The 23,032-nt window shown below is 32.7% G+C and overlaps 1 protein-coding gene across 3 annotated transcripts in view; it reads right to left on the reverse strand.

Moving 5' to 3' along the window:
• Positions 1-23,032, reverse strand: part of LOC123705188 — a 59,924-nt gene that overhangs the window by 2,065 nt on the left and 34,827 nt on the right. For all 3 annotated transcript variants that reach the window (XM_045653864.1, XM_045653862.1, XM_045653865.1), the window contains exons 10-25: positions 16,186-21,702; positions 13,853-16,000; positions 6,740-13,726; positions 6,408-6,659; positions 5,862-6,329; positions 5,383-5,555; positions 5,090-5,183; positions 3,952-4,582; positions 3,710-3,876; positions 3,129-3,338; positions 2,562-2,850; positions 2,279-2,411; positions 1,835-2,003; positions 1,601-1,640; positions 1,112-1,244; positions 412-568 (exon numbers count right to left, since the gene is read on the reverse strand). In XM_045653864.1, the coding sequence (XP_045509820.1) occupies positions 412-568; positions 1,112-1,244; positions 1,601-1,640; positions 1,835-2,003; positions 2,279-2,411; positions 2,562-2,850; positions 3,129-3,338; positions 3,710-3,876; positions 3,952-4,582; positions 5,090-5,183; positions 5,383-5,555; positions 5,862-6,329; positions 6,408-6,659; positions 6,740-13,726; positions 13,853-16,000; positions 16,186-21,702 (17,568 nt within the window). The remainder of the gene's footprint in view (positions 1-411; positions 569-1,111; positions 1,245-1,600; positions 1,641-1,834; positions 2,004-2,278; positions 2,412-2,561; positions 2,851-3,128; positions 3,339-3,709; positions 3,877-3,951; positions 4,583-5,089; positions 5,184-5,382; positions 5,556-5,861; positions 6,330-6,407; positions 6,660-6,739; positions 13,727-13,852; positions 16,001-16,185; positions 21,703-23,032) is intronic.

A 23,032-nucleotide genomic window follows, 5' to 3' on the forward strand; every position in this document is an offset into this window, starting at 1 on the left:
ATCTTTCAAATCGGACCAGTGGTTCACTTTCAAACAAACAAACTCTTCACATTTATAATATTAGTATAGATTTAATGCTATAAGATGATAAAAATAAAAATTATAACAATTTTCATATCGATTTATAGACTGAAGGCTCGCATGGCGCTGTAAGAAAAAAATTCATAAAATTGGTAATGATATTTTACATAGTTCTTTTATATTGGTTTCAAAGTAATACTTACAGTATTCCCTATTATTAAGGATTCTTCTCGGTACAGGCAAATATTACAATAACTTATTCCAAATGTAAACAATACTTTTTAATTAAATGTTTTATAAAAATCAGTGAGATTAAAAAAATTATAATTCTCACCCCAGTTTAGATCTATTTTCAACTCCTACTATTTTCATAATAAAGAAAAAACTTACGATACACAACAAGGCAAGCTTTGGACGTTGCTTTTCCAAGATTATTAGACGCTTCACAAGTGTACGTGCCCTCATCTTCAGCTGCCACTTGTTTTATCTTGAGCCTTGCTGTTCCTACTTCGAATGTGGACTCGAAGTCTGGACAATCTGGTAGCACCTGGTGAAAATATGTATTTTGAATATTCATGACTTCTTAAAATAATGTGGATGAGCTAAGACAATTTGGTAGCACACGATAGAAATTTTTGTTATTTTGTATATTTATGATGTTAGTTATAAGGGGAAATAGAGTCGGGGCTTTATGAGGCTTTAACCAGGGCCGAAAAATTTTGAAACAAAAAAAATCACAGTAGGATGAAACCCATTAGAAAAGGAGGGTAATGTGATAAAAATTAAAGGAAAAATAAATTACAGACAATCCAAGTAAGGGATGTGGGAGGGGGGGAGCTTTTAAGGCTAAATTTCTTTATTGCTAATGACACTAGGACACTAAACAAAACATTTATTTATTAAATAATACTTCTTTTGGAATTCTTTTGAATCATCATTACCTACCTATTTTTAACATTTACCATGTCCATGTGGACATTATATTATACACACATGATATACATCTACTTGCTGTAAATATTGAAATATGGGATTTATGAAAAAACATCTGTTTTGGTAAAGTGGTCTCAATGAATGAATGAATAAATACCTCATTATAATGGAACCATCGTATATCTGGTTCTGGATTGCCCGAGATCCTACACTCGAACTCCACGGCGTCTCCGTCGTAGCACAGAAGATCAGTTAACTCCTTCTCGAAACGCGGTATTACTTCTACGCGCCTGGAAATTTTATAAGGTAGTGTTTATTAAAGAAATTTGAAAAATAGGATAAAGTGGAAATGAGATATGATTAGCAGCCAATTTGAGCAGGGACACGTGCTTCTAGTGAGAGTGAAAATAAATAATCTATCATTAATTTTAATGAGCTTACAAGAAGGGTTATAAAGGACAATTAATATTAATAACTCAGGCCCCGGAATCACAGACAATAGAAAATCTATTGTGTCGTGGCCCGATCGGGTCGCTCGGGGCTCAATGGGTTAAAATAGTACCTATTTGATTATACTGATTGAAAACAGAATACGAAAATGGGCCTCACAGGATAAAAAAGTGTCGACTGATAAAAATTTACATACCCGTATCTTATATTATGTGTATCATCAGTGGACCTCAGATCTGAAAAGCGTCAAAAATAAAGTGTTTTTTTCCCTTCATGCACCTAAACAGGTGCTCTGATTATATGTAACTTCATTTAGTTTAACCAAAAAATATTAAACCAAGTCTAAAAACTATTCAGATAGCTGTGATAGGTCTTAAACATAAAATCAAATTTCTTCAAAATATCAAAAGTCCTAAAACTCGAAACTCACCCTTAGCGAAAATCTGCAGCGATATAATAGCCTTTGCCTCGCCATGTACATTTCTAGCTACTACGGAGTAGGCACCAGTGTAGTCTAATTTAGCGTGAGGAATCTCAAAACGGTAGACCGGACCAGCTGCCATTTGTTTGAAGTGATTAGCATCGCGATAGTAATCCGGCTGTGAAATTAAATCGAGAACTCTTATTAGACTCTATCTTAAAACTTTGAAGTAATTGAATATAGGAATTGGACATTGGTATATAGCATGTTTTAAATAAAGGATTATTTGCTGTATCATTCAGAATACAATACATAGATCTTATGGTTATTATTTTTGATACAACAAAACAGGCTTGTCCCATTCAATATTAATTTCACAGTTACAATTATTATGATTTTATCTAATAATTTAATATTCAATTTTTATATTTGCTATGACCCATTTTAACCTACCTTCAAGAAATCACGCAACCAATACACATCAGGAGTGGGATCACCTATAACTTCACACTCTATTATAACTGTGTCTCCTTCTTGCGCTTCCGTGGACCTTGGCTTCTTCAAGAACATTGGTTCCTTTGAGTACCTGTAGCAAAAAATAGGTATTCTTACTAAACCTGAGAACGTTGGTCCAGTATTGTTTTTTAAACTAAATTAGATTTGAATGTATATAATAAAGTTCTATTAACATACTAAGAACCATAGGTATTTATAAAACCAAATACTCAATACTCACGGAACATCCGGACAAATAACAGTAGGCAATGACCTTTGATCTTGTCTTTCTCCTGTTACTATTTCCACTTTACCAGACGTAGACGCTTGTCCTACTTCATTAGACGCCGTGCAAGTATATACTCCTGCATCGCGAGGAGTGACAGATGCCAGAGCTAGTTCTATTTGTCCATCCCTGTTTAGTGTCATAACTGCCCTGCGACTTGGTCTGAGACGGACCCCTTCTCTGTACCAAGTTACTCCCACTGAGGGATACGCTTCCACTATTGCGGATATGCGAAGTTCCTCTCCTAGAATATTTATGGGGTTTAGTTGCTTGGTACACATAAAAGCACACAAAGGTTGATAACATTTGCAATGCCTAGGCCCTAGTTCGTTATAAAATAGATTTTAATGTTGTTTTTTGGATACATAAATTCCTAGTCAGCAATATGTATTAACATGTCTCTAGTCCAATTATTATTGACACTGACACTGCTGAAGTAAAAAATAGAACTCGTCCAGAAAAGAAACAAAAGATTTTTTTCCAAAGGAATGGCCTCAATCTTGATACTATAGCTCATCTTACCTTCATTCAGTCGATAAGAAGGTTCTAGACCACAGCAGAACTCCGGAGCAACGTATGCTCTAATGCCCTTATCGACAACAAGACTGCAGCGACAACTGATAGCTCCGCTGCCATTTCTAGCTAGAGCTTCATACACACCACCATCGTCCAGTGTGGTGGGAGCTATCTCCAATGTGTGAAAATGCTCATCTTGGTACTTTACTCGGCGACCTTCAATTAGATATAAAAGAGAAAGTTATTTTAAGTATGATATAAAACACAGTCCTATATTTCGTTCCACATTTTTTATGCAAAATTTAAAAATATAACAAGTGGACGTAAACAAAACTGTATAAAATTCTATGGTAGAAATTCAAGACTGTCATTAAGAACATTTATTTTGTCATCGCGTAGGTACTCAAATATTTATTGAATTATTGATGCTTTATAACTAGGTACTTAGCTAGAGATAATTGATTTGAACAGCGTGCCAAAAAGTTTATTTATGTTTGCATTTTGTTTATTGTAATATTCAATTCCTAATCTTATAATTATAGGTAATATTGTGTTTATTACAGTACAATAGCTGATAAAAAACTTACTGTCAATTACTACTTCTTGGCCGTCTTTAAACCAAGTTACAGTTGGCGTCGGACTGCCAATAACTTGGCATGTCAAACGAACTGGGTAGGTCGCTTGTACACGTCTATCTCTAAGGCGCATTGTGAACTGTGGAGGGTATTCACCTTCCGCATCTGCTGACCTTTCCCTGTAAATTATATTATGTAACATATTACTTTTTAAACATAAGAAAGAAGAAAATACTCTCCATATTATGGTTTACCTTTTAAGCTTAGCATCAGCTTCCCATATCTGTCTGTCAGTTATAACCGTCATTCTCGCATAGGTTGAAGCGCGACCGTGGACGTTAGTCGCTTCACAACTATAGCGACCCTCATCTTCAATATTTACATCTTGAATTTTTAACGAACAAATATTCCCGCTTTGCAAGCTTCGAAGTCTGCTACTTTCTTCAATCTCATGACCGTTCTTCATCCATACTATTTCTGGTGTAGGTTTTCCTTTAAAACTGCAGCTTAAATTAGCAGTTTCACCAACCAATACTTTCAGCAATCCAGGTAGGATATCGATAAACTCTGGTCTGTCACCAGATAGGCCAACTCCGACTGGGGCAGACGTCTGCACTGGTTCACCCCATCCGTATCTGTTCCTTGGAGTAACTCTGAAGTGATATTCTTCGCCTTGTTTTAAATTGAAAGCATCGAATGTGTTTCGTGGTGTGATCCCCATTTCCACCCAACGAGCTCCTCCGTCTTTGCCTAAGAGCCAAGAATCTACTCTATAGGCGAGGACTGGAGCCGCGGTATTCGGATCTGGCTTGGGCCACGCGAGGGTCAACCAATTGTTGCCACCGTCTACTGCACTCGGCTCTCCTGGTATGCGTCCGGGCACGGCTGCAAAAGAAACATAATTTATTGGCACTTCATTGACCTTAAATATGCCTGGTACGATGCCAAGACAAAACAGACATCACATAAATACGTTAGTCGAGAAATATTTTTAATAATGTAATTTATAAAAGTGTAAGACAATTTTGCATTTATTTTTATTGTACATATAATGGTTTTATGGCACCGCGAGACAGGCTGTGCCTAGTGCGGGGTCCACTGTCGTAATCTGTACTTATTTTAATAGAATTTTTGCCAAATGAGTATAATTTTTTTATCAGTGTATCTAATTAAATAAATAAATATTATAGGACAAGCTTTGGACTGCGAAAGACAACTTGATGTTCATTAATTATTTATCGAATTTAATTCACTACGTCCATATAAATCTATCCTAGTTGTCACTCATCCAACACAAAAGTGAATATCAAATGAAGTTTAGGTACGTAGTTGTGGTCAAAAGTTATATTTTTTCTTAAAATGTAATAATTTTTTTTAGTACCTAGTACTTACATTTATATTTTCGATCAGATGCAACAATTGCTTGATCATCCATGGGGTACGTCCAATCGGATATTAGGTTATCAGAAGATGCACGTTGTCTTACCTGTAATAAAATATTAGTCAGATTAGCTATTTTTGCATTTTATACTATACATAGTATGGTGTAGGTAATAGTAATGTGACTTCCTTTATTTATGAATTAGTTAACTTTCTATAATATCAAAAACATTTGGAAGGGTATTATGCCATGTTTTTACACGCTACGTTCCAAATAACATAGGACAGCCTGATAAAATACTTACAACCACTGTGATAAACGCTCTGTCACAACCATACGCATTCCTTGCGAGGACGCAGTAGGTACCCGCGTCGGATATTACAGACCTCTTTAATGTAAACTTGACATAATCATCAGAAGTCATTTTGCAAACACGTTGACTATTTGTTATGTCGCGGATTCCCTTCATGAACATTACTGAGGAATTAAAAGGGATTAGTCAATATTTGTGTTAAAACTTGGAACTTGTTTGATTTGTGATCAAAGGTCTACTTCTAAGTATGTATTTGAAGTTTAGATAATTATGAAAAAGTTACAGAGGAATTGTTTAACATATTAAAGTTGTATTTGAAGTCCAGTTATTTATTATCGTATACTCTTTGAAGTAAAGCTTATACCATCACTGATTACATTCCATCATAACGTTTAATCTTTACTTAACTTAAATTTCTGTCTAGCTTAGATTTTTATTAGGATCATTAGGATAGCCAATGTTTTAAATACCTTTGGGTCTAGGTTCTCCTTGAACTCTAAACGAAATGTTTATATCTTCCCCTATTGAAATCAGTACATCTTTTGCGGGACGACTGACTATCACAGCGGGTTTCCCTTCCACCTCACTCGGCTGAACCACTGTTATATCCGCATTCATATCCACGTTTCCATGAGTACTCCACGCTCTACACGTGTACAATCCGGAATGTTTCTCAGTCACATCAGATAAGGCTAATGTATATATTCCATGATCAACAAAAGTCTGTGCGTTCCTATAAAGCTCCGTTACACATGAGCCTTCCCGTAGCCATTCAACTCTTGTCGGTGCACCGCCTATTTCTACTTGCAAACCTATTGTACCGCCCTTCACTACTTTATAATCACTTAAAACATTTGTAAAGTGGGGTCGACGTGTGTCTGGAATGTGGCGTGACTTATCAACACTTGATAAATGCGGACTAATACGGCTTTCTTTATCTGTACAAAAATGTAAATAATTATTGTAATCGCTTTTAAAGATGATGACGTTTAATATTAAAAAAATTAAAATCTTACCAATAAACTGTACCACATGTGTTATTTGATCAGTCCACATGGAACTTTCAGCTTTGCATGTGTACGTTCCACTATCTTCCGAAGTTGGATTACTGATAGTGAGTCTACACAAGCCATCTGCTAAATAAGTGGCTTCAAACCGTGAATCAGTACCTACAGGCTGGTTATCTTTGATCCATGTTATTGTAGGAAGCGGTTGGCCTCTAATTCTGCATTCCAATACCAGTTCGTTCTCAGCAACGTGATAGATGTCTGAAAATATTATAAAATATTAAATACAATCAATATAATATATTTTGTTGTTGCTATTCGTTCCTATAAAAAATCCTTACCGCGTATTGAACGTGTAAATGTTGGTGGTATAGGTGAAGGCTCAAAACTCGGATAAACTTTCAATTTTGCAGAAGTAGTTACAGATCCGTGCTCATTTTCAACTGTACAGCTATAGTCGCCAGAATCACTTGGAATTGCATTAAGCAGTTCCATTGTGATAAGTCCATCAGCAAATTTAATTTTATATTTTTGTTTATCATCTATTGGTACTCCGTTTTTGTACCACTTCAAGACAGGTTCAGTCGAAGAAAGAACACTGCAAGTGAGTTTAACTCTTGATCCCTCCACGGCAGTTCTATTTGTCAAATGTGTTGAAAATACGGGTTTCCTCTTTAGGTCTCGTGGCGACCCAATCCTTTTTTCAGATACATTTCTCGTTTCACTCAAGGCTTTTGATTTAAACCGTAATTCGGATCTATCTTTTGTGTCCGTATTGGTGTCAGTGTCTATTATACTAGGTGATCTCAATTGATGATCTCTGACAAGACTTTGTGCTTTATAGAATACCTTCGAAGTCGAGCTATATGTATTCACTTCTGGTAATAATTTATTGGCGTCAGAATCATATGGCTTTCCCATATATGATGGCGGTCTACTGAATTCCATACTTGGATCTCCAATATTTGGATCAACGAATTGGGGCTTGTCTCTTATAAGAGGCTTGTCTATAGAAGAGGTTTGGACTTTGTCCCTTTCGTTAGATCTGTCGTATGTCGTTTTATCTACATGTTGTTTGATTTCATCCAATCGTTGGCTATGTCCACAAATCTCTCTTTCTTTTTCTTCATAAGATGATTCGGTATTATTCAAATTTACTTGAATATCTTTTTGTTCAAAAGTTTCATTTTTATCTTTATCTGATTCTATCTGCGCTTTGTTATTGTCTGTTTTTGAATCACTGATATTGTTTTGTGTCTCTATTGTTGAAGTTACTTCTTTTTGTTTAAGTTTTGATTTCTTTTGTTTCTCTTTTTTTTCTAATGATGATTTCTTTTTTTCGCTCTTAGCTTTATTTTTTCCATCATCCTTTTCTTTGCCATGGTTCTCAATTTCGGATTCCGCCCCTTCAACAGTGTCTTTACCCTTTTGTTCTTTGGCACCATTGTTTTTATCAATTGTATGTTCGATAACGCTTTCTTGTATTTCTTTTATCTCTGGTTTTTGATTAACCTTATCTAATGCCATTTTATTTTGTTTTTCTATTACCAAATCCTGATTTTCATTTTCTGTTACAATTTCATCGTTGTTTTTGCTTAAATGTTTTTGATCCTTCATAACAGAATCACTAACGAAACCCGTTTCTATCGCTTCTGATTCTACCTTCTCAGAGATATGCGCATCTTTAAGTAAATTTTCTGTTATTGTAACATCGTCATTCAATATTTTACTAGCAACAATACTTTCCTCGGCCGTTTCTGCACCTTGAGTACTATCGAGACTGTCTTTCTTAATAAAATCTTCACTATTTTCTTCATTCGTTTCGTCTTTTTTGCGTCTACCCTTTCTTTTGTCTATTGATTTTTTTTTAGTATGTTTGTTTTCGTCATCGGTCTTATGAATATCTCCACTTTGTTCTTTAATTTCTTCCTCCATCGTTTGTTTTTCGTTTGAGCTACCAGTAAATGTAATATTATCTTTATTTTCGTCGGATTCAGTTATCTGATTTTCTTTTGAATGAGATGATAACTCTTGATCTTCAGTTTTATCACTTGTCTTATAATTATTTTGAAGTTGTTGCATATCTTTTTGAGAAAGCGCATCTACAGTAATATTATCAACACAAGAATGATCTTTTTGTGACACAATTTTTGAAGGTTCACCTTCAGTTGTATGAAGTTGCTGTGCGACCAAGTCTTCGTTTCCTTTATATATTACGGTTGAAACATCACCAAGATCATCAATTTTTCCTATGTTGTCTTTTTCTTGTTGAGATTCATGATCTGTTATTGTTCCCTTTAAATGAGATAATTCTTGATCACCATTTTTATTTAAAACTTTATTACTATTATCTTGTTGATGCAAATCTTTTTGAGATTGAACATCTACAGTAGTAGTATTATTTTCTACATATGATTTAACTTTTAAATTTTCACCTTCAGATTTATGTACCTGTGATTCGGCTATGTTTACATTTTCTGTATTTGTTGTTAGTAAACCATTATCAGTTTCTTTAGGTTTTTCAGATTCATCATCTCTTAATGTGTCTTCTATATGACATAATTCTTGATCTGGAGCTTTGTTGTTTTCAATAGATGATTCAGCCTTTATACTTTCATCTTCAGATTTATGAACTGGTAATTCCGCCATGTTTACTTTTTCTTTGTTTGTTGTTGATAAACCATCATTCGTTTCTTTGGTTTTTTCAGACTTGTCTTTGTCCTGTTTCAATTGATCATCTCTTAATGTGTCTTCTATTTGAGATAATTCTTGACCTGGAGCTTTATTATTTTTAATAGATGATTCAGCCTTTATACTTTCATCTTCAGATTTATGAACTGGTAATTCCGCCATGTTTACTTTTTCTTTGTTTGTTGTTGATAAACCATCATCAGTTTCGTTGGTTTTTTCAGACTTGTCTTTGTCCTGTTTCAATTTATCATCTCTTAATGTGTCTTCTATTTGAGATAATTCCTGATCTGGAGTTTTATTGTTTTCAATAGATGATTCAGCCTTTATACTTTCATCTTCAGATTCATGAACTGGTAATTCCGCCATGTTTTCTTTTTCTTTGTTTGTTGTTGATAAACCATCATCAGTTTCGTTGGCTTTTTTAGACTTGTTTTTGTCCTGTTTCAATTTATCATCTCTTAATGTGTCTTCTACATGAGATAATTCTTGATCTGGAGCTTTATTATTTTCAATAGATAATTCAGCCTTCATACTTTCATCTTCAGATTTATGAACTTGTGATAAAACTATGTTTTCTTTTTCTTTATTTGATGTTGATAAACCATCATCAGTTTCGTTGGTTTTTTCAAACTTGTCTTTGTCCTGTTTCAATTTATCATCTCTTAATGTGTCATCTATTTGAGATAAATCTTGATCTGGAGCTTTATTGTTTTCAATAGATGATTCAGCCTTTATACTTTCATCTTCAGATTTATGACCTGGTAATTCCGCCATGTTTACTTTTTCTTTGATTGTTGTTGATAAACCATCATCAGTTTCGTTGGGATTTTCAGGTTTGTTTTTGACCTGTTTCAATTTATCATCTCTTAATGTGTCTTCTACATGAGATAATTTATCTGGAGCTTTATTATTTTCAATAGATAATTCAGCCTTTATACTTTCATCTTTGGATTTATGACCTTGTGATAAAACTATGTTTTCTTTTTCTTTATTTGTAGCAGATAAACTATCGTCAGTATCGTTTGATTTTTCAGTCTTGTCTTTTACTTGACTCATTTTATCATCAACTTTTAAACTATCATCTTTAGATTTATGAACTTGTAATTCGGCTATGTTTTCATTTTCGTTACTTGTTGCCGTTAAAATACTATCAGTATCGGTTGCTTTTTCAGCCTTGTCTGTATCTTGTTCCAATTTATCATATTTTAATGTTTTTTCTAAAGGAGATGATAGTTGATATCCAGCGTTATTATTATCATCAGATGATGCAACTTTTAAAGTTTCATCATCAGATTTTTGTACTTGTAATCTGATGTTTTCTTTATCTTTACTTTTTGAAACAGTATCAGTTTCGTCAGTTATTACTAACTTATCTTTATCTTGTTTCGATATATCAGCTTGTAACGTTTCGCCAAACGCAGATTGTGTATCTGGTGAAACTGTTTTGGGAGTAATATCACTAATATCTAGAGGGTGGTCTTTTGTGTGTGGTTCTTCTATTGAATCATTATTTTTGTCATTTACTTCACACGGTTTTTCTAAAGCATTATTAGCTTGTTCTTTTTGTGTTAATTGTTTTGTTTCTGATAACTCAGTTTGTAAAAAGATTGTTCTGTCTTTGGTATTTGTTTCTTCGTTCTTTTCCACTTGTTTTAAATCATGGTTTGTATCTTGAATTTCTGATTCAAAAGATACCTCATTTTGATTTACCTCATTTAAAATTTCATCGCTTTTCGTCTCAGCTGTAGTCTCAGTTAGAATTTTACTTGTATGTATGCCTGATATTTCAGAACAAAGTGAGCCATCATCACTTTCCTTTTCATTAGTCAATTGGGATTGAAGAGATTGTTTAAGGTTTTGATTTTCTGAATCTTCTTGAAGTATACTATGATCCAAATTAGTTTCTTCTTTTTGTTGTTCGTTTTCTTCATGTGCTAAAGAGGAGGACAAGCTACTATGTTCTTTTTTAGTATCTTCTTCATCTTTTGAATGAGTCGTAAATACCTTATTTCCTTTTTCCACATCAAGTTCCACAACGATCTCATCCTTTGTGACGCTACCTTGTTTTTCTTCGATTAAATTTGTTTCTGTTTTTTCAGTTGTATCAGTTTTATTATTTATTTCTAATTGATTTCCAAGGTTTAAATCGTTAAGAGTTTGTTCATCAGTATGATCAAACTCATCATCAGCATACTTATGATCTTGTTTATTTAAATTCATATTTATAATTGACACTTCTTCATTCTTTTGACTATTATTCAGTAATGTACTATGTTGAGTTTCATCGTCAGTAACCGAGTATTCAGTATTATCCTTAATTCTTGTATCTGCGTCTACAATTTCTTCGTTTAGAGTTACTTCCGCGCATTGCTTAGATGACATTTCTTCGACAGTTGGACTTTGAATTGGAATCAGAAGATTTTTTTCTTGCGATTCCAATGCAACTTTTAATGACTGCAAGTCATTAGAAGGCAAGTCTTCAGGTTTTTGTTCTGTCAATGTATTTATTTCGTTTTCTTGGGTTTCACAGCTATTAGTTTTAACTATTATATCTGTATACATACTTGCATCCATCTCTTCATCAACACTTTTACTATCCTTGCCTAGTAATTGGTCTGTAATCGTTTTTGCCTCATTTTTATTTTGTTCTCCCTTATCATCAACTATTACATCAGCATGTTCAATTGAAACATTATCGCCTCCATTACCAATTTCCTGTTTATCTAAATTAATCAAAGTTTTGGTTAATTCATTACTTTTGCGCACTGAACTTTCAGTTATTATATTAGTTTCATCAACAACTGTTTGTTTTATTTCGATATTCTCGTTAATTTTTTGTTGATCATTGGGTAAATTATTATTTTCCTCAATTATATGTGCTTCTTCTTCCAACACTAATTGGATCGTAGATTCGCTTGTATTATTTTGATTATTGGAAACTGATTCTAAACTTTGATTTTCAGCTGTTAATTGACTATCGCCATTTTCAGTATCTTTTTCAACAATCTCTTGCAATTCTTTATCTTCTGATTTCGGAGGAATATCATCTGCTATTTCATCTCTTGTTTCATATAAATCTAATGTTTCTATGTTTATTTCCTCCGTCTCATGATCAATTAAATCTAAAAAGGAAATCGATCTTGAACCCGCTCTTGTTTCTAATGAATCTTTTGTGATATCCAAGCATTGTGCTTTATCCATAGCTTCATCAATTAGACTATCAATAAGTGGTTCTATATTTTCTCTTAACTGTTGGTCGCCCTCAGATTCGCTTAATTGTCCTTCGTTCAGAGATCCTCTTATCAATGACTCTGCAGGCGCTTCTTTTGGTATATTTTCGACTAATCTCTCGTCTTCATTTTCTAATATTTCCAAAAGTTTCAATTTATGCTCTGTTTCCAACATAACATCATTTCCACTAACAAAGGGTGCATGTATACCATGACTAAAATGAGATTCGTAAAATTCTTTTAATCGTTTTGAAATTTCAAAAATTTGTGAAGATATTTCTTTGAAAATGGGTATTTTATCTTTAACTTCTAAAATTGATTGATTAGCTATGTTTTCTATTTTTTCGTTAACTTTTATAATAACTCCATTTATTTCATTTTTTAACGGTATTTTTAGTTCAGTTACATTACTAAGTATAATATCTGTAATAAGCATTTTCAGTTCATTGAGGACAATTTTCGTTAGCGTCGCATCACTGGGTAATCTAGCTGTTTTATCGAGATTTATGTAAAACTTCACATCTTCAAAATGATTAAGCGTCTTGCGAAGATATTTACTAACCTGAATCCAATTCTTTTTATTATCTAATTTGCTTAACTTATTAATATTTTTTATAGCATTAAGAATGTTTTCAGAAGGCTTTCCATAATTTTGATAAATATATCGTTTTTGAATACTCGTTATCGTACCCCTCATGTTTGAAATACTTGTATAAACTGAATGTACAGCAGTGACAATTGTGTCCCTTGTTGTGACATCAACGTTTTCTACTTTATTAATTTCATTCTCAATTGCAAATAATTGATTTTCAATCGTTTCTAGGTTTTGTAAAATATCAACTCCTTTATCTATTAAAGTATCTTCATCCACTGAAAAACATTGCTTTATTTCTTTTATAGTTTCTTTGATCGAGTTAAGGCCCTTAATTATATTCAAAATATCTTTTTCACCTTTTTTTGTTTCTGATACTTTATCTAATAATATGATCGTATTTTCAGTCTCACCCACACAGCCTTTTAGTATATTTTCTTCATTTATTTCAACTATCTCTCTACTTTCGTTAGCTTGTAAAACATCTTTTATTGTACAAACCAACAACTGTAATGTTGCGCTAGCTTCCATTATATGCTCTGGTGGACTATTCTCACTCACTTGAAGCTGAACACTTCTCACACTACACTCTAAATCATTTAGAGTCTCAGTGAGAGCATCGTTTACTTCGGAGTTATTTTCACTTTTAAGTTTTATCACCTCTATTTGAAATTCGTCCAGTATATTTTGTAGCACATCAACATTATCAGTTATGCTTATAGTACTTAGTTCAACGTTTTGTTTCAGGTCAGTAAGTAACATTTCCATATTCTCTATTACTTCTTCATATTTAATTGCAGTTGGTTGGAACGCTTCTGTAAAATAAAAGTAATAATTTTTTCATAACAAATAAAAAGTAATATGTATGTATGAAGTAAATCTTTATGTATATGTATGATATTTTGTATGATATAAATATGAAATATAATAAAATTGCTTACCTGCTTCGTCTAATTGTTGTTTTATTGTGTCAATTTCATGCTTACTTAAGGAAACATCTTCATTTTCTGATACTTCTAACGCATTATTTTCCTTCACATTTGTATTATCACTAACCATTTCTCGTGATATTATTGTAGGAGAAGATGCATCAGTAGTTATAATATTTTCATCTTTGAGCTTACCTTCAAGGTCATGGCTCTGTTGGTCTTCTGATAAAATTTCTTCACTGGTCATGTCTATTTTGGGTACATCATTTTTACTTATATCTTCAGATATTTCAGGATTTTTTTCCGAAACCGAGGTGCATTTCTCAAGTTTAATTTCGTGAGAGGTACTTAGATTTACGGCGCTATCTTGCTCAATACCATGTTGTATTTCTGCTGAATCGATTTCTTTATTTATCATTACCTCTACTTCATGCTGGATGGAATCTATGGTGTCTTCTGTAGGTATTTTAATAATTAAATTAGGATCTTCAGTGTTAATTGACTCCATTTCTAATTTTGCACACTCCTTATTTTCTTCTGTGGTTGTATCATTCTGTAAAATATTATCTGGTGTGGATGGCTCACATATAGGTTTAATTATATTTTTACATTGGTCATTGACAGGAGAATTGTTTAATTCTGAAATATTATTTTCTTCTGTGTCTTGTTTTTCAAATAGTTCAATATCACTCTTTGTTTCTTGTGTAACGACTTGATGGGCTTCGTTATCAATCTGTTCCATCAAACTTGTGTGGGTTAGCTGTTTATTTTCATCGTCTTTATCTACTTTTTCTGTAATTAAACATTCCTTTTCCATTACCAATGCCTCTTCAGCTACTCCTAGTACATCAGAGGTAATAGAATCGGCTGTCGTTTTCATCGCTGATAAATCGTCTAATGTAGAAATATCTTCAACTGCTTCGATTTCTTGTTGCTCTTGGACTAATAAACAACAACTTTGTAGAATTTGCGATGTTGTTGCAATATTTACCTTCTCATGTAAGGATGATAAACTCTCATATTGTGATATAACATTTTCCTGCAATATTTCTAACGTGTTGTGTAATTCTTGAAGGGGCTTTGCGAAAACACCTGCTACTTCATTCATATTTTCTACAGAATTCTTTACCGAATCCATCAATACTTGATTTAAAACGCTTATATTTTCGTTTAGTTTACGAAGTGGCTCGGCGAAAAATTGTTCTACTTCAAAATCTGACATATCAGATGTATGTGAATCACCAGCTTGAGAATTATGCTGTAATGACGCAACATTGCATTTAAGTTCTTCTAAAATGGGACCAATGCTATCAAATGCTGGAAATATTTCATTATAATGAATTGAAGCCTCTTCAAAATGAATGTTATTTATAGCAATAATTGCTTCTTCGATTTGATGAATAGCAATGTTTGCTTTACATTCTGTAGATTCAGTAGACACTTCAATGACTTTGTGATCGTCAGTAACAATTTTTGAGTCAAACGATAACATTTCTGATAATTCTGATAATTCTGTGTCGGGTTGCATTTTAATATTTTCTAAACACTCCGTAGAGTCTTTAACGACTAGGGTGTTAGGTTGTTGTTCAATCACTTGATTATTTTGTGGAACGTTTGATTCAAGTTCATTATTACGAGATTGGATTTCTTCAGTGTCAACGACTTTAGCCAAATCATCATGTTGCTTAACAGAACATTTTTGTTCTCGATTTTGTATGGAACCCGAATCAGCGTTTTCAATTAGTTTTGGTTCTTCGGCATCTATTTCTTTATTTGATAATTCTATAGGGGCCTGAGCAATCGCAATATCATTTAAATCTTCCTGTAACTGGCTAATAACTTCAATGACTTGTTTCTTCACATCTTTGTTATGGCCAGACAGGCCATCAATACTCTCAGTAGCTTGTTCTTGAATTTCGATTAATGATTTTTGTAACTGTTGTACTAAATTCTCTTGGTCTTCAGTTACAATGTGATATCCAACTTGTTCTGTAGCCGTATCAGGTATTAATTCAGAAGAAGCTATACTTTCTCGTAATTCTTGTGCAATTTTTTTTGCTTCCTTAACATCACTCACATTTATTATTGCTGAAATTTCTTCTATTATCTCAGTAATTTCTATATATTGTTCCATATGCTGTAGCAGTGCCTCTGCTTTTTCTGAAAAAAAAAAAAATTAAAATTAATATAAAACTATAATTCCATCAATAAATTTCAAGTTATAAAACTTGTTGTATACTTAAAAGCACTTGCAATTAAATGAAACAATTTTCCAATAATGGTTAAAATTCAAAATTTAAACTTGATAACTCGTTTAATATAATATTATGCACAACAGAACTTACCTTTAGGAACTTTGTGTTCAATACCCGTTTTCTTATCACTAAAGAGTTTGTTTATGCTCTCTTTTGTGTTTTCAATGACTGTAGAAACATCGCTTAGGTAAGCTAAATCATGTGTACCTTGTAGAGTCTGTACAATTTCCTGAATTAAAAATAGCTTCAAATCGATTTTCTTAGCCAACTCTTCATCTCCATAAACAAGATTTTCAGATATAACATATTCATCAATTGCCTGACAAAGTTGATTAATTGTTTGTACACTTGAGTTCAATGTCTCTGCTGGGATAGTCTGAACTTCCAGTTTGGATAATTTTATATCTTTTAATTTATTCAATTCTAAGTGCAAAGTCTCTAATGGTTGCATAAATTGACATAAAGCTTTTTGTAAAGAATCATTATCGGTTAATTTCGTTACTAACTTATTGCTTTCATCTTCAATTAATTGATTCATTAATATGGTGGAACAATCAGACAAACATTTCAATAGTATCATGTCTTTCCCTGTTCCAGTTGCAGTTTTGTAGTCTTGGTGTTTACGAATGCAAATTAACATTTTGTTTAAAATCATTTTCGTATCCTCGTTTGAAGTAGTAGCTTTCTTCATTTCCAGTAAATCCAAAAAGTTCGTTAGGCTTTTTATCAACATGTCTCCTCCCTTATCTTCTTTATAAGAGAAAGATTCCTCTTGCATTTCTTGTAAGACATTTATTTCTAAATTAATCAAGTGTGTATGGGCATTATTAAGAATATTGTAATAAGTTTGAATAACTTCATGTAATTCATTTGGACAGATCTCTATAGGATATCTTGAGAGATATTCTAACGTTTCTTCAATATTCCGTAATGGTTTTTTAAATAAAGTTTTCGACAACGAAACTAAAATTTTAATTAAAGACGTTTTTATTTTGTGCATGCTTTTTTCTGTTTGAACCAGGAAATTATCCAAACATGTTTGTGTATCTTGAGGTAAATTTAGATTGTTTTTGATGTTTTTAAATTCACGAATATCCGTTTGTAGTACAGAATGTTCATGAAGCAAACGAATTACTTTTTTCTGACTGGGAGGCTGATTAAGTAAATAACGTAAAATGGAGAAATTACTTTTACAATTTTCAAATAACGCTTCTACTTTTTTTAAATCTGATGATATTGGCGATTGTTTAATTGTGTCTTTAAAAGTTTCTATACTGATTTTTATAACATCTTCCACATCTTTCAATGAGTTTGGTTCTTTTAAAATATCACATTGTTGAAATAAATCACAATCGATATCAAAAATGTGAGTTGTATCGGTCACATATGGCTGCATGACATTCAAATTATTAGCCAATTCATTAACAATGTTAAGGATTTCATTATCCTGGTTAGTTGTTTTTAATGGTTGAACTGTATAAAATATAAGTTCATCTTGTATTTTTAAAATATCTTCGTAAAGCTTCTCTGATACCACTTTAATATTATTATAATTTTTAAAGGAGTCAGGTGTATTTGTCGCTATCAAAAAATTATCAACTGAATTTTCTAAGACTTTCAAATCATCAACAAAAATATCTTCTACTAAATTCAGTTTAGCTGGGTCTTTTATACACATTTTGTAGTCTTCACCCAATTTTTTAAGACAGTCTGTATTCATTGATACTTCTAGACCCTTATTTGGACTGTGTTCAATAAGATTTTTGAATTTAGCTAAATTGTTTTTTAAATCTGATAAACTATTCGAAACAAGTTGGATTTTATCTGGTGTTATTTGTAAAATATCTTGGTAATTCAATATATCATGGTTTTCTATTACAGACAAACAATTATCCAAAGTTTGTGATATTGTTGTTAGAGAATCTAATTTTAAATTTGATATCGAATCTTCTTGTGTATCGCATGGCAATAATGTTTGAATTTCTCGATTAAACTGAAGAATACTTTCAGGGACATTCCTGAGAGAAGCAAATTCATTCATCTCCGATAATGTTTCAAGTACCTTGATTACTTCAGAACCTTCCAATTCATCAAGGGTTTCATGAACAACATTTAATACTTTAAAAACTTCAGATTGTGGTCTTGTCTCTGAAGCTATTTCTACATTTGTTATGTTCTCTGTTGGTAGTATTAAATGGTCAGATGAAATTGATTCAGCTGTTGTTTTTATGCCAGATATATCTTCTAGTGTTGAAATTTCTTCAACAGGTTCTACATCATGTTGCTCTTGGACAATTAAGAAGCAATTTTCAAGAACTTGTGCAGTTGATGCAACATCAACATTTGCATGCAAAGATGATAAGCTCTCATATTGTGAAATAACATTCTCTTGCAATATCTGTAATGTATTATGCAATTCATGTAATGGTTCAGCAACCACAGCCGTTATCTCGCTCTTTGCTTTTGAATCTTCAGTAGTTTCTAAAAGTAACGTGTTTAAAATAGTAATATTTTCATGTAGGTCTCGTAATGGTTTACCAAATATTTCTATTTTTTCTTGTTCTGACATTTCTGATAAATGCGAGTTATGTTCTTGTTCGCTTACTCTTAAAGATGCGATACTATACTTTAGATCTTCTAATATAGGACACATACTTTCTAACACTGGATAAATAGTATTTATATTGGTTGTGGCTTCTTCTGGAACAACTTTATGTATTACAGCTATGGCTTGTTCTATTTGATGTACGGCAATAACCGCTTTGGATTCTACATGGCTCGAGTTATTAGATATATCCTTGGCACTTTCGAAATCTATTCTAACATTGTCGTCCTCAGTATATGTAATTATATTCTGTATATCATTGAAATATTGATTTACAATAAGAATTATTTCATTATTTAGATCTGCATTCAAATTATTGTTTTTAACTATATCTTCAATAATACTAAAGTTATTGCCAATACTGGCTAACGATAGAAATTTGCCTGTTTCAATATTTTTAATAGATGCATTAATTCTATTTACAGCATCACAGATTCTTACTAACGTCAAATATTTGGAGGTTTCATTACTTTCGATAACATTTTCCAACGCCTTTGTTAAATATTTGTGGAATAAAGTCATTGTACTTTGAACATTAGGTAGTAAATTTAGTGAAGGTAAACTATTTTCTAATGTTATAAGGATGTGTGCCATTTTTTGTAAGACATCTAATTTATTATCACCATGTAATATATCAAAACTGCCTATTTTATTTTCAATCTGCTCAACTTGAGCGGAAATTTCATTCAGATTTTCTTTAATTAATTGTAAATCATTTTTAAGCTCCTCTCTGTCGTCTCTCTTTTCTTTTTCCATTGATAAACTTTCAAATGAGCTTCGGAGTTTCAAAACAGAACCCATAACGGTCTCTATGATATTTGTATTATATTTATGTAATGTGGAGTTTGATTCCTCGACTGAAAGAAGTTCAATATGTTCCAAAGCTGTTTGTAAGTCTTGAATAGATGCAGACATATTAATCAAAATAACTTCAGCATTATTTATATCTATAGAATTAATAACAATACTTTTTAAAGCATTTTCAACAATATTTAATAACGAGTTTAGAGGTATTTTTAAATCGTATATCGCTTTTTGAGTATCATTTAAATGTTGAATATCAACTGACATCTCGCCTTTTTTAGGTGCTTCATCGAAAATTGATTTTGAGGCTATTGTAGATTTAGCAATTTTAATTACATTCAGGATTTCTCCAGTTGATGAAGAAATGTCGGAAACAAATTTATCGTCCATAAACGTTAAATCTTCTTCAGCTACTGCTTTAATTTTAGCAGTAAACTCAGTAATGTCTTCTTCGCATTTTTGAATTACTGATATGCAAGTGTTCTTTATAAATGTCTTATCATTCCCGACATCAACACATTTTTCAACCATTGTTAAAGATTTTTGGAAATCTTTTAAACAATCGGGAAGCTTCTTAAATAAATTATTATTTATTTCTGCTGATTCTACAATGGATTCCTTAATGGCATCAGTTATACTATGAATTTCATTTAAAGGTGTAATTAGACTATTAATAATTTCTAGACTTTTAGTTGCTATAGCTGCGGTGGACATGAGTTGAGATTTAAGAATTATATCTCTTTCTGTCACTTGTATATTGTTCATTATCCTCGACAATATTGAACTCATTAGCGTTACATCATGTTTTAACTTTTCAAGACGTTGCGGGTCTATCTTCAATTGTATAGGTTTTTCAGGCTCTGATACTCCATCCGTGGTTATGTGGAGGGTATTGTCAATGGAAACTTTTGATTCGGGTATATCTTCTGAAGGCACATTAATTCGATGTTCTTCTCTTAGCATTACTGTTTTTGTTACATCAGATGATGGTTGAGTAGCAATTTCATCATCTTGTGATGGTTTAGAAGATTTAATCTTTTCAGCGCTTCGTGCACTGGCAAAACTTGCACTCTCTGATAAAATCTGGGTGTCATCGTCTTTTTTCTCTTCAGATAACGACGGATCTTTTGACAAACTGAAATAATCATCGGCGCTTTTTTGTGAGTCAGACTTTCTTCTGGGTACTCTAGCAGGTATATCAGACTTTTCTTCTGAGAGCATTGCCATTGTTTTTTCTAAATAATCTTCACCTACTTCTTGGTCAAATGATAACTGAGCATGACCGTTTTCTTCAGCTATAGATATATCTTCTATATCTGCTTCAGTTCTCAAATCTTCTTCTGGAGCAACGAAATAGTCAGGTGATACGTCTATAATAATGGCTTCCATTAAAAGATTGCCAGATGTCGAAGTTTCTTTAACAAATCTTAAAGGAGGAAGTTCTACAACATTATGTTCCGTAACATTCTCCGAAAGCTGGTCTGCATACATTTCAACTATTTGCAATGCTTCTTCCTCGGTCAAATCAGGCGTTTCATATAACGAAACTGATACTTCTTTTCCATCAAATGAAAATGATATTTCTCCCTTATCATCCAACGTAATATCGCCGACAGGTGTATCATACATTTGTGAAGTTCTTTCTTCATGAATTGTACTGAGAGATAGATTTCGTTGTAAAGTTTGTTCTTCCACTTTCTTTTTATTTTTTGCTTTAACAGTATCCTCAAAACCTAGAAGGGATGCAGAACTGGCAGCAATTCCCATACAATTTTGAGCTTCGCAGGTATAAGTACCTAGGCAACATGTGCCATCTTGTCCTGATATTATTCTATGTATATCACCGGGCTTAAGTTCTTCGCCGTCCTTATACCACTTTAATACAGGTTGCGGAACGCCGATCACTTTACATTCTAAATTGACGGCCCCCTCATCTGATAAAATAGCTTGTAGATTTTCCAGAAACCGTGGCTTTTTGAAATGTCTGGGTATAATTAATTTTAAGAAGCACGAAGTAACACTATGTCCAAAATCGTTCATGGCAACACATTTCCACTCGGTTTGGTCCATTAGTTCTAAATTTTTTATATCTAAGTAAAATACACCTCGGTCTTCTTTACCGAGATGGCAACGAGGCGATTCGTCCACAGGTTGATCGTCTCGATACCATAATACTGTAGGTTCAGGCGGAATGGCAACTGTAAATAAAACATAAATATTTTTAAGCAATATCTACTCAAATTTCGACGGACCGAAGGACGTTTTTTAAAAAGACAAGATTTAATTTAAACGTCTTTAATATGTGCTCTCTACATCCAGAATGAAAACTTAAACTATAAACTTATCGTTAAACAAAAATGCAACGCTGCAATCTATGTTCTAAGAAATACAAAATGCATTAAGGCGATGCAGGGTGGCCGTAGTTATGCTGCGTTAACAAATACGATATCACATGCATGTACTGCGGGTTGCCCCGACATAACTCCTCCATCCTCAGTTTCAAGAAAATCTGAAGGATTTTCTTGAATACATATTTTTCTTAATTTAGACTTAATTACTACCACAATTACAATTATAATTACGATTAATACAAAAGTTATAATGTTAATCACTCCGACGGCACTATTCACTGTACTACTAAACTGGTTTTCACTATTTTCACTATTTTCAATTAAATGCCTAAGCATATTTATGTCAGTTAAATTTGCACCCTTCAGGTTAACAGGCTTCCTGTCGGTCGGGAAGTTCATCAAATTTGGTAATATAATTTTTGGTAAACTTGGGTATATAATATCAATTCCATTTACTTCATATTTCTTTAGTGTTATATCTCCGATTTTCACGTAACAGCCAGTCTCGTCTAACGTCAATAAATAGGTACCATGAAGGAATTCTTGGGTTACCTCGTTTTCACAGACCTTGGTAAGTACTGTTTCCACATTTACGTATAGTATCCATCTATTTGGCAGAACATTGTCGATTTTCACGTCATCTATGGAAATGGGAATCGGCTGACAACTGGAAACATTTGTAGATAGCCGCAAAAGATCAGCTAAACAATCGTCTTTATATAATGTTGATGTCAGTATTTCCGGGCATAGGAACCGGTCTTCATCTATTTCTTTGCATGGTTGTGAAAGTGGCATGGTTTTCAACCCCTTCACAAGGACATATGGGTATTTGGGTAGGATAAGGGAAGTCTGACCTTTTTCTTCGTTAAATATAGGTAAAGGTATTATTTTAAAATATGAATAAATGTCGTCAGTAATTAATGGAATAGTCATTACGAATTTTATTTGACTTTGTTTTACATAAGTTTGTACTTCTATTAATTGTTCAATTTTAAGAACATTATCTAAATTTACTGGAAATGGCAACTTAGAGCTAGTTTCAATGTTTTTTAATAAAAGTAATAATTCCTTAGTATCTACAACGGATTGGTGTAAAAGTTTAATTTTACTAAAAGCTACAGCAGTTTCTATTTCACTTAATCTAACGTAAAGAGACATAAAATTATGTAAGAATGCA

The sequence above is a fragment of the Colias croceus genome, chromosome Z (genome assembly GCF_905220415.1).
Source record: "Colias croceus chromosome Z, ilColCroc2.1".
In the NCBI taxonomy this organism is placed as follows: domain Eukaryota; kingdom Metazoa; phylum Arthropoda; class Insecta; order Lepidoptera; family Pieridae; genus Colias; species Colias croceus.